At 37.3% G+C, this 16,508-nt stretch overlaps 1 protein-coding gene across 2 annotated transcripts in view; it reads right to left on the reverse strand.

The window, feature by feature from the left end:
- LOC108676684 overlaps positions 1-16,508 on the reverse strand; it is a 25,616-nt gene continuing 9,108 nt past the window's right edge. The window contains exons 2-6 of one of the 2 annotated variants that reach the window (XM_047881753.1): positions 9,538-9,647; positions 5,096-5,242; positions 3,152-3,301; positions 2,435-2,513; positions 1-1,403 (exon numbers count right to left, since the gene is read on the reverse strand). In XM_047881753.1, coding sequence (XP_047737709.1) covers positions 1,370-1,403; positions 2,435-2,513; positions 3,152-3,301; positions 5,096-5,234 — 402 coding nt within the window. In that variant the 5' untranslated portion in view covers positions 5,235-5,242; positions 9,538-9,647 and the 3' untranslated portion in view covers positions 1-1,369. Of the gene's footprint in view, positions 1,404-2,434; positions 2,517-3,151; positions 3,302-5,095; positions 5,243-9,537; positions 9,648-16,508 lie in introns of both variants that reach the window. The other variant, XM_018164803.2, reaches the window with a different exon arrangement.

The raw sequence follows: 16,508 nt of genomic DNA on the forward strand, positions 1-16,508 counted from the left end.
TTTGCAAAGTGATTTTATTTTCACACTTTACTTGATAATGACATTTTTTAACTTTCACTTCATATTTGGCAAGCAATTGTTCAGCTACCTCTTGTGAAAATTGTTCGAGTTGAGATCCAAAGTTCAGTCAAAGAAGAATATTTATATTCTGATTGCGAAATTGCTGATTGCTGCTGATTGCGAAATTGCTGCTGATATTTTCGTCTGCAATCTAGAATTCAATCACACACACGAGGTGAATTTCACTTGTTTTTTTTTTTTTTTTTTTTGCTTCTACAAGTCATATCTACAATTTCTTTTCATAAATTCGATTTAAGTTGCTGTTTTTTGCTTGTCGATTGTATAGTCCTGTAATCATTTGTCATTTTTAATATCATTATTATAGGGTGATAATGTTTCTTCTTGGGCAATCTTAGGATTACGCTCAAATATTTTCCAACAATTCTGATATAATATGCAAGCAGTATTATGTGATATCTTAACAAAATTCTCATATCACGATTTGATTCATATATTGAAACACTAAATAAATTGTTTCCAAACGAGAATATTTTGTGCAGAAATTATCTAACAGACCAACCACTTTAATTAATGTTAAATTTTATGTAATGCAACTCAACACCCGTTGTCATCCTTAACAATGGTTTGATTTTAACAAATACATACATCGTGTAAAAATGATCGTTAAGCTTGAGCAAGCAAGCATTAAGGTTCGCACACAATGTTCATTAAATCCTTACATGCATTGCTCTTGACTCGCCTTAAATCAAAACTCAGTTTTGATTTATAAATTAAAGGGATGATCATAAAATAAAAGGCGTTCTACCAAATTGGATTTAAACGCAGTTGTGCATCTTTGAAGCTCATACAAATAAGGAGTAAGTTGTGGAATCTTCTTTAACCAAGAAAGATATTTTGAAATTATGTTCTTGAAACTAACGAGTTACACTGGAACCTTTTGGAGGCCTGATCACATTTCACTTTATTAAGCAAGTTATTTGATCTTCATGGCGGGGGAATTTATACAAATGATTTGATGAAAATCTTGATTATTATATTTTAAACATTGTTCGTTATTTCGCTGCTTTCTACTAAATTTTAGCAGTAAGATATCTTTGCATGTTTAGAAAGGTTTCTATGATAACCTTCAATTTTTCTTAAATTTACAATGCTTACGCTCATTCCATACGTTCAATTTTGATTCAAAAATATGAATACGTTTAATATTTTGTTCAAATGAAGAAAATTTTTCACACATCGCATGAATTACAAGATTATCTTCAACGTTTTATTTGTCGCTTGTCCATCAGTCAGTAATGACGAAGCGGCCTGCCGGTGAAACCCTCCTCATCCACTGAGCTTACGCCACTCAGTCGGCCTCCTCGAAGCTGCCGGCCCCGCCCCTGCCCAGAAACTCCATCAAACTTCATCGCTTATGGGCTACTATCGTAGATCCTGCAGTAAGACATCCATCAAAATTTACGACGAAATTCAACTCCAGGATTGTTTTGTCATTCCCGACTAAAGCCAGAAATAGCTCACCTGGAGTTTGTTTAGAACGGAATTTGGTTTACAGCCCTGAAATGAAATTTGTCTTGCAGCTCCCAAATTCAATTATTTTACCAGGCATACAAAATAACGATAAAAAATTGTAGCTGATTAATTTCTTTTTTTATTACGATATTTTTTTTATTACGATATATGAGCCAACCTGTTGACATTAATTTGGGCGATCTTCAATGAATCATTGACTAATAATATTATATTTTGCATCGTTTTGTTTCAATTATTTCAGCATGCGGCGGTGATGTTGCAAGGACTGGTGTGCCGTCGGCATCATTTGTGACGTCTTAGCTCAGCTTCTGAACGCTTTACTGACAAAAACGTGTACCTATAGTAAGAACAAGCACTGTATTGTACTCATTTCTGCAATATTGTTTTACAGGGAAGATGCAGCAGCTAACAAAACGGTTACTTATAAAGTTATAGCATTCACTGGTTTTCATGTCGTAGGTGATTTTTTCAAATTTCGACTGGAAAAAATATTATTGACCAGGGGCAATATTGAGTCTGTAAAATCAGACTCAATTTAAGGATCAGGAAAGCAGCACTTTCAATTAGAACTAAAACGAGCCTTCTGAAATTAATCTTCGTAGATTGTTTTACGAGTTATTTTCATAAATCTAAAGGGTAATCAATTTGTTCGTTCTTGTCGGCTCTGTTCGGCTGATCCTATAAGAAGTGACTTTTATTTGTCTGTTTTGACAAATATTAATGCGCTAAAATCGGCAAAAAAATTGCATCTTTTTCTTTTGCATCTCAGTAAACAATCCAAGATGTTGAGGCTTTAATAATATGATAGTTGAGCTACAGTGAACACTATAAATAAATTATATTTTTTGACCTCATGAATGATGACTTGGTACAGACTTACTTGGCGCAGCGGTAGAGGTCAGGCTGCTCGACGAGCAGGCACAGCGCGTTGTCACTCAGCAGCAGAGACGGCGGGCTAGCTTCTGACCAACAATAATAAGTTAATGAATGATTAATGTCAGCTCAGAGAGTGCGGAAAAAATTGTGCCATGAGAAGAAAATTCATGTCTTAGAATTCTCTAACAAATTTCACCCGAGACGGAAGAGCATTTAAGTCCAAATAAAAAAGGTACCTGGACAACTTCTTAATTTGAAATCTTTGCCTCACGAGGGTGAAAAAGAATGCTGCTACTTCCTTATGAATGCGTGCCCTTGCGTGATTTTTCTGATACGTCGATGTGGCATGGTCAATGGTCATGCCAAATGGCTGTCATGATTCTACACAGGCTAGTGACTTTGTCTTATCTGATCTGCAGCTGGTTGATCAAAACAAAGCTTTGACAAGTTTTTTTTTTTGTTTCAGTAAAGTGACTTTAGCTCCAGATTAGCGTAATTATTTGAATGTAATTGCAATTTTTTAGCGAGCAGAACCATTGTCTATACTCTACAGTTCAACAAAGTTTTAAATTTTATAACGAATTGCTAACACGACTTTATCTTTTATTTATTAATAGGACTAAAATTTTCACAGATTTAGTTTTAAATTGAATTGAATATCTCATCTTCCATTCAACGTACTCAAACACAAATTTGGTGTTTGTGATCAGCCGTAACTCACCTTCTTCCGCGTTGTGCACCTGAGGGTCGGATCGTTTGCCGTATCGGGAGCCCGGGATGAAGCGGTTCGAGCGCGGCGTCAGCTCCAGCTTCACTCCGGAGCGCCCGTACCGGTTAGCGTAAAAGCCCGACGACCCCGACCGCGAACGCACTGGTCGAGGGAGCGTGAGAAACAGATAGGCAGTTATAATTAAACATAATTTCCTTCGAAATCATTTACCTGTTGTCTGTTTTGCTAATCTATTATTTGTAAAAAGGTTGAAGTATAAGGAAAATTGCAGGTTATTTAAAATCATTTGTCTCTGGAATTTTATGGAAAAATTTCTGCATTAATATTTTTAGAGACACTAACTCATGTTCTAACATTTCTGCTGGGGCGTATGCAGAAATGTTACGAAAAAACTAATGTTATAGTAGGTTAAAATTGAGGTCCGAACCGTAAAGTGATAGTGTTGTCGACAATTAACAGTGGTCAGTGTATTATAAAATTGAAGATATTTCTTTCTTCTAATTCATATTATAACAAAATAGGCAATTCTCACTTTCTGTTGCACTGCTAAACATTTAGAAAATATGTCACGTAGTAATAAATGACATAGCTAGCTGCATTCCATCAGTCTTTCATTCTTGCAGGATTAAATGCCTTTATTGCTCTTCGGATGGGCGGAATAGAATCCCTTAGCGGCCCTTTGGACAAGAGTCCGATATCAGAAAACATTCGTGTTTTATCGTTCCAACCAAATACCATAGGTCGCCATTATAAAGTTGATATGTCAGTCGCAATATTTTACTTCTCGCTTTATTCGGGGCTATCTTTAAAGAAGCACTTCGTGAGTATTTTAATTAGAGAATAACAATACAGTGTCTCTCGTACTAAATTATAAATATATTTGCACTTTACATACATTATAAGTGGGTTGCAAATTGAAAAATTATCCAAATTTAAACGTTAAAGACCGGGTCGTATTTATCGTTTTCTGTCAAAATTTATATCGTTTCGAAAATTCAAGAATAGATGTGATATTTGCGAAATTATGTTTGTTAATAAAATATCAACTCAAATTGACAATGCGTGGAAAACAAATAACTTTGTAACAAGTCAGAAAGTTTTGGTAATTTGCCAGATGAATACCGATTTATTTTATCTCATTTCATGAAGAAGATGATTTTGGATCTTAAGAGATTCTTTCGTGACATGCGCTTCTTGTTATGCTCGTATCAATTATTTTACCCAATCAATAAGGCGACGTGTGTTCTGAAGGAACTTTTCCTAATATCTATTTTAAGAACCTAGAGTTGCGTTGAGTGAAGGAAATATGAAGGACTATTGAACAATTTCTCCAATGTAATCGAATAGCATATTATAAAATCCCCTTAAGACCCGGTCGCAATTTTCACAAGACGAAGTGAGGTCAAAGCCTCCGGCGTCCGCTTATCAGTTTACCGGCGAGGTTGCAATTACGGACGATGGAAGAACTGCGATGTCCTGATTATAGGATTGGCTATTCGATGTAGCCCACTTCTGAGTATGAGACTACGGGTACCGGATCTGGGATCGGGAATTCATCAATGGATCTCCTCGAGAGAGATCTACGGAAAATAATGAAACGGCGTCTTAATTTAAGATTGTAGAGTCTCATTGAAAAGTCCTACAGGGTTTATTACCTAGATTGTCCGATTATTGGTGTAATGATTCAATACATTGAGTTATGTATTCAATGTAACTCAATTAAACATTTTACAGTCCTCATTAGAATAATTTGGACAGTGTATAGCCCTTATTTACTCTACTTGTTATAAAGACTTGACTTGATAACATTTACCTGTGATCCTGAACTGATTTTTTATTATGAGATTGATACCGAAGCTGAACGATATGTCGTTCACTCTTGTATTGATAATTACTCAGACTTCAGTTTGATGATAACACGTTGAGAAGACTCACCTGATTGTTGTGTGTTGCCTTCCCTTTTGCCATATCTGCTGGAGTAGAACTGGCCCTGGGCTCGCGCATGCGCACTGCACTGCAGCAGCACCAGCAGCACCACCAGCAGTGCCGCAACACAAGTCATAGAAGGCTTCATTCTAAGGTCTGTTAAAAATACATATTATATAACCCTATATTTAAACCATTTCACATCTCATAATAAGAACAAATAATGCTTATAATGAGTTGAGTTTCATTGAATATTATTTTTTCTATACTTTTGCCAATGCATTTCGATTTTGCCGAGACATTTGACGGTGTTCCACATGAGCAGCTGTTGCGTAAATTGAAGTCTTTGCATGGGAATTGAGAGTAATGTACTCAAACGGATCAGAGATTTTCTAGCAGGGAGACGACAACCTGTCTTTATTAATGGAACCGTATCAGACTGAACTTCAGCGCGCTGCGGCGCGCCACAAGGAAGTGTTCTCAGTTCTGCTTTATTCGTTGCGTTTAAAAACGATCTTCCAAAAGCTGTGTCTAGCGTGTGCTGTTTAAACAGTTTAAATAGTGCTGTTTTAAATAAACACAAAAGTTTATAATACGATGAAGAATACGTCGCAAAAAGTGCCAGTTGCAAGGTGATCATGACAGGTTGGTAGACTGGGCTGATAAATGGCAGCTGCGTTTTAACGCTGAAAAATGTAAAGCAATCCAGCTTGCAAAAATTATGAACAGCAAGGTTACAGTATGAGAAGAAACGGTTGCAACGACAGAGTGATGATGTCGAAGTCGACAATGGGAAAAGATTTAGGAGTTAATGTCGACAATGTGTTGAAATTTTCTAAGCATATTGAAGCTCAAGTTAATAAAGTCAATAAACGACTTGGACTGATCATACGCTTTATGAGTACATAGATGCTGAAGCGATGAAACTGTTGTTTGTTGCTGCCGTGCGCCCGAACCTAGAGTTTGGAAACCCTATACGTGGTCACCGAGACTTGAAAAGTACACAAATTTAATATAAAGTGTTCAAGACGTGCAACAAGGATAATTCGAGGCTTGAATGGCAAGTCTCATGAAGAAATATTGAAGATTATGAAGCTTCCGAGCCTCTGTTATGTATCGACGTCTGCCTGGTGACCTTATTGAAGTATACAAGTATACATACGGTTTATTCAAGGCCCAGAAAGATTACTAAAATTTTAAACAAGAACCAACACCAGGGACCACGGCTATAAACTAAAACACCTGCGTTGTAACACATTCATGCGACAACATTTCTTCTCGTTTCGAGTCACCGACATGTGGAACAGCCTCCCTGATAGCATAGTTGACGCTCCGAATATGAACGCTTTCAAGAACAGACTAGACGAAGCTATGCAGGAGCATATGTTCAGTCTTAAAATGCCCAGCAAATTACGGACCAGGCAATAAGACTAGACGAAGCTATGCAGGAGCATATGTTCAGTCTTAAAATGCCTAGAACCTTACGGACCAGGCAATATATTCCAGCAGCTATCTCAATCAATCGACAGTTATGGAAAGATCGGGTTCCAAAGGCTGGATCCTTTGTGAATCAAGTCTCGAAAAGTAAAGGAATCGGCAACAGGACATGGGCCTATTTCTTCAGTACCGACACTTCTATTCAATTCTATAGATTGTCCACTGCCCAGCATGTAGTGGCCCTAGAACAAATAGGAAAACAGATCCGGATAACACAACGAGTTTCCCCTCCTATATGGGCGCCGTAAATCATAAAAAAATAATTAATTCAAAGACTAATAAACATCACATTAAATTCCATCGTTGTAATATCATAATTACATTACAACCACAAGGTTGTGTTACAATCATTACATCCGCACGGTGTGCAATAGAATCGATATAAAGATATGCTATTATTCGTTACAATCAAATATTCGTTCCATACATAAGGTCGAAACAACTGTAATTGATAGGGAATTGAAACTTCAAAGAATCTGATAGGGAAAAGAAACTTCGAAGGTGTATGAAAATAATCTGCTTATAAATCTGGTGTATGACAATAAAAAGTAAGGAGCTTATCAGTCTCAGCAGCGACCTCTTTGAAAAACGAATCCTAAAGAAATATATTACAGTTATTACAAAGTTAACTGAAATTTCGAATGCCAACCAAGATTTGTAAAGTAAATGATAAGAAATATTAAGAAACTAATTATTCAGCAATTAGGATAAAGTTTAGATTACATTCCACTTTTAAATAACTGCAGGAATTCGACAATGAAACCCATCAACAATACGGGGATTAATTTTCAGCTATATAGATATTTACACGGTAAGTTAGGCGCTTAATTTTTTTAAGCATTGCAGTAATATTGGCTTGAAGTATGTAATGTGCCATAACCTGGCGGTGGCAACGGCGAATGCTTTTGAAAGTTTGCCTTAATAACATTTCTATAAGCAAACGATTATTAAAAAACTTTGATAATTGATATAATTCTTGGGGCAACGAAGGTGCTCAAAATTGAGCAGGCTCGAATATATTAATTAGTCAAAGGATTTGTCATGCACATAAAATACTTTAATAATTTCTTATAATTTAAACTTGATTTACGAAGCAAAACATAGCGGTTAATCTATCGGTATTTACGCATGTATGTTGGGCGAAACACAAATTAGGTGAAGTCTTTCTGAACTTAAATATATAATCTAGTTCTATGAAATAAACATGTCTAATAATATTTCTTTTATTACACATAGTTGCCGCGTGCTTCGGCCCAATTCAATGGAATATTTTAACTATTACACATCGTTTCGCGTGCTTCGGCCTTTTCACGCTTTCGTACCGTCATAGGCATTCAAAGAATGGCTTGTTTCGCTAAGAGAAGGCAAAATTGCTGAGGTTCAATTCCATAATTACAATTTATTATATAATAATACTATGTCATGGGCATAACTCTAACGCAGCTGCTATCACACGTCAATATTACATAACGAACGCTGAGCTGCATAATAGATTCGTAAGATTATTCCTAATACTGTCTTGCAATGATATCACGATTATTTTGTGCAATTTTTATATGATGATCATAGTGTAATGTTCGGTGTTTTAACAATTGTTTTATCACATTTATTACATGTCAAGTGGGTACAAACTGGCGCTAATATTGCTCAGCTCAGTTTGCTTGCAATCACATCGAATGTTGTATAGCCTCAGCGGGAAGCTGAAGTCGTTATTTTGACAGATCTGCTCGAATTCACGCCATGAATGACTCGGTAATTTCCAACCCGAGACTTAATTAGCCACGTAATTAGCTGATCATTTCTTTGCTCCCGCGAGGCTTGTCTGAATTGGCAGAGAAAACTTCACAGAAAACGATACAATTTCACCGCAGCCATGAATGGACGATACTTTGTTTGGGCAACCTTACATTTTTCTTTAATATTTCCTTTGTTATTTCATAATATTTTGATGTTGCATATGTACTGTGTGTATGCATCGCGTTTAACGTGCGCTGCTTTCATCCCCTAATAAAGAGAAGAACGACCAGATATGACCAGTGCACGTAAATTTTTCGTCAATTAGGAATTGTATCCAACGAATTTTAGTAAAATGTTATAATGTTCTAGGCACATTGTCCCTTTATGTTTCACTTGCTGTTATTTGTTTCAGCGAAATATAAAACATCTCGTTTTATTTAAAGGTATACTGATTGGCCGCTTCTCGTTGAGTCAAAATTGGATATAGAAAATATCAAATAATCAGCATGGCTGTCCGAAATAGTCATAGTAAAGCTAATGATAATGAAGGGAAATTTGAGGAAATTTTTAATTCCCGCTCATGAACGCTAGCGCCGCTGACTGATTCGGTCGAATGTACAATGTGGACATCGGTTGACAAAGTCTGCGGAATTTAGTACTAATGTTTCAGTTACTATTCTACGGACTTGTTATACTGTATGTCTGGCATATATTGCTTTTACGAAATAATCAAATCAGTTATATATTTGTAATGCATGCTACGCACTTCATTATGGTATTCCACTTTGCATATGTATCAAGCCTGACACATTTCATAATAGAGTCTTTATGAAAGCTGTCAGTTAATTTGAACACAAAAAATGGTTTTTCGCTGTGAATAAGAGATAATAACGATAAGACTGAAGTATGTAATGATAAGATAATAATGATAAAATGCCAATAGATTGAAGGCGCAAATACCAATAGATTGACCATTTGTAGTAATGTTTCGCTTCGAAAATTCATTTTCTCTTGTCTGAAATTATTAGAGTATTTTCAAATGCATGACAAACCCCTTTTTAATATATAAAAAGAATTTTAAAATAATGAAGGGGGAATCATCATAATATGATGATTCTTATCTTCATAATATGATGATTCTCACAGATTTAGTCATAAAATAGTTGCATAAAAAATATTTATAAAATATCACAGAATTATTCATATCTCAGTCTTACCCTAAAAATTGTCCGGGTGCAGCAGAGTAAAGCTCCTGTAGAATTTATTTTTGCCGAGCCACAGGCTAACAGGTTGAAACTAAATCTTACTAAACCAGGTTTGCTGTTGTCTGGAAACATGACGAACAGTTTTTAATTTCATACACAAATTTGAAACTACCCATAAACTTTGAGCAAGTGCATGAATAACTATTATTATCTTGATTTTAACGACTTTTTACTTTTTTCTATATTCCTGCCGTCCTGTTATCATCCATGCCAAAAGTAAGGTGCTAGTAGGATGTTTTCAGGAGGAACGAGGATGCAATAGATTTCCTGCAGCTTGAAGCCCATAACTAATAAGATGCTCTATACACAATTTACTAGTAAACAAAATCAGAGCTCCGCAAACTTATTTCTCTTGACCCAACATCACTCGCTTGTATTTGCACACATTGCAATTGGCAGACAATGTACAAGGCTGCCCTTTATTGGAACCAATGAAGACCTGGCAAAATGCATTTATTTTCTTTTTAGCCACATCTATGTCAGTTGATGAAGCTAATATAGCATAATTTAACATACGATGTTAAATAAAATTGCATTCTCCTTCCTGCTTTAAACTTGACAATTTTAGATTGAACTTCGGCGGTAGATTTCGGGTTCCACTTTACGTATACCTGGATTTCTGGCCGTTTTTTCTACCGTACCTATGTATTTAATCTATAGCATTGTTCACTTAACAAGTGTTGACAAGATACAGCAACGTATCTGAACGAACACTCAAGGGTGTTCTATAAGAGGGGGAAAGGCAGAGGAGCGACACGCTCCTTTACCTCCTTTCCTCAGGAGCAGATTTCGAATGAAGACATTGGCCAGTTGCCGGCTTTATATAGAGTGTCGCTGCCCCCGTCTCGGTCACAAATTTCCAGCTTTAGCCTTCTAAGGATCGGACATTTTTGGTACCAGAAATTGCTAAATGCTGATATCATATCATTCATTGATCGCAAAAAGTTAGACATTCTAGTCTCGCTAAGTTTTCCAAATGGTTTTAAATATCTGCAATTGTTTTTAGGTTCAAATCATTGTTGTTTTTCACAAATATCATCTTTTTCGCCGTTAATTATCAGCATTCGTATCTGAAATTCCGAAAAGTTTCTTCATGTTTAATTCCATAACAACAAATTACCGTAAAGTTGACCTTCTACCCTTGCATCGGGTCATTTTGTTTAAAACCAATGCATGAATAAAGCTTACATGAATAAGATGTTGCTAATTCTTCATGCAGAAATTGAGCTAACGTTAAAGATGAAATAAATAAGATGTTGTTAATTCTTCATGCAGAAAATGAGCTAACATTAAAGATGAAATAAATAAGATGTTATTAATTCTTCATGCAGAGAGTGAGCTAACATTAAAGATGAAATAAATAAGATGTTGCTAATTCTTCATGCAGAAAGTGAGCTAACATCAATCGAAGTTGATGATGAGTGTTGCGTTGAGGTTGACCAGGTTCCGACGACCGGCCATTTCTCACCCACGCCGCTACCTCATCTCGAAACCAAGTGCCAATTGCGATCAGAATTATCGCTTGTTTACCAGGCCATAAGAGTCCTGCACCATTCCCGTGACGGTCATGGGCGATGACGAACTAACGGTGATCCGTTGGACTTGTCCAGAACGTACCCTCGACCTTGATTCATACACGCGAACGCTGTTTAACCGCCATTTTGAAACGTACATCTGAAATTGATTCAAACTCGTATAGGCTGTTAGACATCCGATCTCAAATTCTGTCTTAAAATTTTCCATCAGTAGTTTAGATTTTGTTATAGAATTGATAAATTTATGTATGATTACGGAAAATCCTTGTTCGAGTTAAATCTGTGATGGTAAAATCTTTGCGCTGTTAATGTTAAAACAATTATATGTGTATTGAAATATCTTTAAATTTGCTAGCTGCCCAAGAAGTCGATCATAAAATCATTTATTTTTCTTCAAATTGATGATTAACATTATAAGACAATTTTGTTAAAGAATCTGAACTGAAATCTTCCATCATTAGAGATAACACATCAAATGTTTCGAATGCGCTGGCTTTACATTTATGTAGGACATAACTTCAACGTTAGTGTTGCTATCATCGCGAGTCCCAACGAACATAGATTAATTAAATACCAATTCCTTTTATGGGTTCGATAAAAGTCTTCATAAGGTGAAAAAACTTGTATTTTATCTCATCACTTTCATGGGTTGCACTGCGTGGGGAGTTGACACAGATTAAAGCTGCCAGCACTGAACAAACGTATTAACACTTCTATCATATTTTGGGGGTTTGACACAAGCTTGAACTGCTGGTCTACGTCATAATCCAAGCCCCGGGATTCGGGCGCCGGTAGCGCGTATCGTTTATAAGCGGCAGCATCACAAAACAGCTCGCGTCTCTGGGGTAATAACGCAAATGAGGGCAACAGCGCACTCTCTACTGCAGCCCGCAAAATATTACGCACTTTTTATAGCCTCGTCACTAATAAAGTCAACGTGTGTTTCTAAAAAGACAATAAGCGATCGTCTGAGCTCGATCGAGCTCCATTGTCTGACCAATTCGAATTTTAATCAAATATAAATTATTTATCTGTATGTATAATTGAATTATTTGAAGTGCTGCCGCATATCGTAATGTATTTTTCATGAGATGGTACTCGTAAAATAACTTAGGTGGGAGTAGTCTAAAGTATATTCAATACCGAGCACAGAAACGTGAAAACTACCTTGGGATTCTGGGTAGCCCATGAGGTGGTAGAACAGGGTCGCCTGCCGAAGACCACCACTGCCCCGGATGTAATGGGCCATCATGATTCCTGCCTTTCGGAACGTAGCCTTCAACACTTCAAGCCGTCCGTATCCAGGCCGTGGGTCGAACCAGCCCTCGGTCGAATGGCCACTTGTCGAAGGACGATAAATTTTGAAACAGAACTATGCTATCTGAAACCTAACCTCAGATGCGGTGAACGTAAAATTACGTAATTTAACGATGCCTGGAAGTCATATTCGAGCCACGGCCTGGTGGTGCACGGCAGGTGGTGGTCAAGGCCGGAAGAGGAAAAAGCCGAGTGGTGCACGGCTGATTGGTGTAGGTCCAGAGAGATCCAAGGCGTTCGATTCAGGGCTTATTGGTGCACAAAATTGGTGGTGCACGGCTGCGCTCCCGTAGAAACAAAATCCATCGCGGTATCTTAAGCACGAATTATCTCATTTATTGATCCTGCCGCCACCCACTCTTGACCCTGCTGCACGCCTCCCTTGATCCTGCTGCACGCCTCACTTGATCCTGCTGCACGCCTCACTTGATCCTGCTGCACGCCTCGCTTGGTCCTGCTGCACGCCTCACTTGATCCTGCTGCACGCCTCGCTTGATCCTGCTGCACGCCTCTCTTGATCCTGCTGCACGCTTCTCTTGATCCTGCTGCGTGGCTCATTCTAACCTACTGCCCATCAATTGAAAACTTATTCAAACCTATTGCCTAAATTATTTGCTTTGCTTGTGCTTATAATGGGTAAATAATTTCTTTTGCCAAACCTTCTTCGCAATGCACCTGTTCTCATATTTTCTGCTTGTGTTTTGAGTTAGAATGCGCCTTCTCCCAAACCCTTAAGAAACTAGACTGAGAACTCAAGCCTTACTGCAGGCATAAATTACTGGTCTCATATGGGACAAGATTGTTTCCTTTGAAATGAATATCATGCAGCTTGGAAGAGTGGAAGTTTAAAATATGAGATACACACGACTGTCTGACCTCAAAGTCACAAAATGCTTTATTGAACTTTCTTAGTCAGTCTAAACCTCCATTTGAGTAAATGGTGTCCATCGTTCAGGAGATATCGCATTCTAACTTGTGATTTCATGATCAATTGACCTTTGGCTTACTTCAAGTTTCGTGTTACTGCATTCACGCAATAGGAAGTGCTTCAAAAAAATTTCCTGTTCATCGCGTAATATAACGATAATTCAAGGTATGAGGGGCAAGTCCTATGTAGAAAGATTAAAGATAATGCTTCCAAGCCTCTGTTATCGACGTCTGCGTGGGAACAAATTCACCAACCTTTCCCCAGCTAGCCTTCATAACTGCACCATGAACCTCATTATTAGGAATATAAAACACACCGGTACCTTGTTTCCAAATAATTTGGTGTGTTACAGTCAGTAAAAGTTTTCCTCGCTCTAAACTTAGTTGTATTGTTTCTTGCTGTCTCTTTGTGAATGTTGAACGCGTTCCTTTTTCTTGTAAGCTAATGCAATATTACTCTTCAAATAATATCATGAAAGAAAACAAGTTGAGAACAACACGTAAAAAATGTAGGCAATACACTCTCATATTGCAATAGAAGCAAGTAATAACATGCAAATTATTTTAATGCAATGCTGACTTGATGCTGCGTTTCATCAGTTATTTTCTCGAATAAATAAATACAGCTGCACTGCATGAAATCACTGAAGTAGCCTTGGTCATGACTGCGCGGAGCTTGAACTCGGATGAAACGGCGGAACTCTGATATTCTTCTCGATGGTTGTCTTCACACGAACCTTCAACAAAATTTGAGACTCATAACATTCATTTTGTTCGATGCAAAACAATGTATTGTTTTTAAAGTTGGGGACTCCTTCCCAGTTCATATCGTTATGCAAGAATAGATGAGTTTAGGTTTGGTTGTGTGATCCAGACTTCATGAGTATACCTGGTATTGAGTATCGATGGTTAAATTTATTTATAGCTAAAAAGTTATGTAATCTTTCTATGTCAAAAGTAAATAATCGATTAATTGCAAATGAGCATTGGTCCGTCGGTGATTTCAAGTGCAAGCGTCACTAGTCTGGTCGAAATCTGCCGCAACATGGTTTTGATAGATATCTTAATAATAATCAAGCCAACAGCGCTATTGCTACGCCGTTAAGAATGTTGCTGGATCATTTATGCTTTGCTAGGCCCCGTAAAAATGCTACCACCTGACATTTGTAACCCGACACTCGCGTCCATGTGGGACTTGAGATGCCCGTCACCTCCGTTCCCATAACCGCGATACTGCGCATCATTAGAGGCTCATGCAACATTGGAGACGATGCTTCAAAATTTATTAGCTCTTCAGTTCACATCATTTCAATCATGCCCTCAAACTTTATTAATGCCATTGATTTAGTTTTGTGCATGTTCCATATCGACATCAGAATTTAATATCTAAATGACGATCGAATTTTTTTGCAAAACTAGCAATAATTTTTCTACAAATTCGCTGTTCAATGAACATGGCACTTAATCAAGTAACTGATTTAGAAAAATACTTTTGTTTGGTTGTTCAATTTTTCCCATCTAATGAGAAACTATAATTATTTAATTATAAATTTCTCTATAACCAAGCACCATCGCCTCAAATTAAATGATCCGTTAGTAATTTTCAACTCCCAATTACCGCTGCTGATATATTCGATTTTTCGAGACCCTGATTGATACGAGTTGTTAGCTGCGGCGACCATCAGTAAGCTTCATATCAGGTCCGCATAAGAAGGGGACACACAGCCCTACCCCTGGCTTCTTATGTATCGTGAACTAACTCATCAAAATTTAATGGCCTTAACAGTCAACTGGACTCTCCCTCATAAAGGCGTAATTGTGGGGGAGCGTTCGTGGAAACGCGCGTGCGCAAGTTTGTCGGTTCAGCCAGCAGCTCATGACATTCTCTTGAGGCGTCAAGGACACGGGAAGTCATACACTTTATACAAGCTCATTGGATGTAGTATCCTCAACGAACTCAATCGAATCAAAAAGTTTTTAAAAACTAGATTGATTAAATCTCATACATTTTTATCTCATTTTTTTTTATCTTTTAGTTCCTTCTAATGGGGTCAGCGAGAATTAATATCTTGAATTCTCGCTATGTCAAATAAACTCACCAAATATCTTGTTACTATTCAAGTAAAAGAACATATGCCCGATAATGTGCATTAATATTTATTTAAATTCGAATATATAATTATATTATTAAAGATCAACGGAGGAAGGTTTATATGCAAAGTTTATTCACAAGGATTCCTTCCCTCAATTATTTGAGAACTTTCTTTGTTGAACTAATGAAACTATCTTTTATTTTAGGTGAACCGTGACGCCGCTTTCAAAAAAAAAAACATTGCATTGAGGTGAATATGTGTTGACTCGATTATACACAGCCAGTATTTTGAACCAAAGAGGAACATTACGAATTAAAAATGAGCCGTTTTTTCTTAAAAAAGAATTTTTCACGAGATTGATCGGCGTAACACTTCACTTGATGTTCGAGCGTTGTTAAACTGCGAATTAGAAATAACTGTTACGGAACATAATCGCTCTAAGGCTTCAAACGATAAGTACACATCGCACGCGTATTGGATGCGACAACATCTCGCTGACTTTCATTCTCGTTGTGAGCATCTCTCCATTCCTTGCACCTATAAAGCCAAAGAACTCACGTTACAGCAAAGTAATGTATACAATACGCAAGCACAGAATAAAACCATTTTTCCGTTAACAAAAAATTTGACCGTACAACAAATTTTGTTCGCCTTCGCTCTGTTACACCGCGTGGCACGAACCTTTCCTTATGGCGACGCTGCCAAAAATATAAGTTTGCATATTAGAACACATATATGGTGTCATCATTAGCACGGGAAAGGCTGTATGTCGCAGAGCTTCAGGGAAGCTACAAGCCAAAATCGCAATGCATCGTTACCTCAGGAGCTAGTGAACCAAATTCGGCGTCTGAAACTGAAGAATAACTTCACATTTTTAGATTCCGCTGGAGACTGCATATTTCAGGAAGAAGATGCAATACCTGAGCCCTGAATTCTGGGATACCTAAATACCTGTACGGGCATTTTTCTCTTCTTAGTTTCAGAATGGCATTACGCTTATGAAAAACGTATTATGTAGGAACATATTTCATTGACCCTATGATTATAAAGG

Source organism: Hyalella azteca, unplaced genomic scaffold (genome assembly GCF_000764305.2).
Source record: "Hyalella azteca isolate HAZT.00-mixed unplaced genomic scaffold, Hazt_2.0.2 contig8774, whole genome shotgun sequence".
NCBI lineage: Eukaryota > Metazoa > Arthropoda > Malacostraca > Amphipoda > Hyalellidae > Hyalella > Hyalella azteca.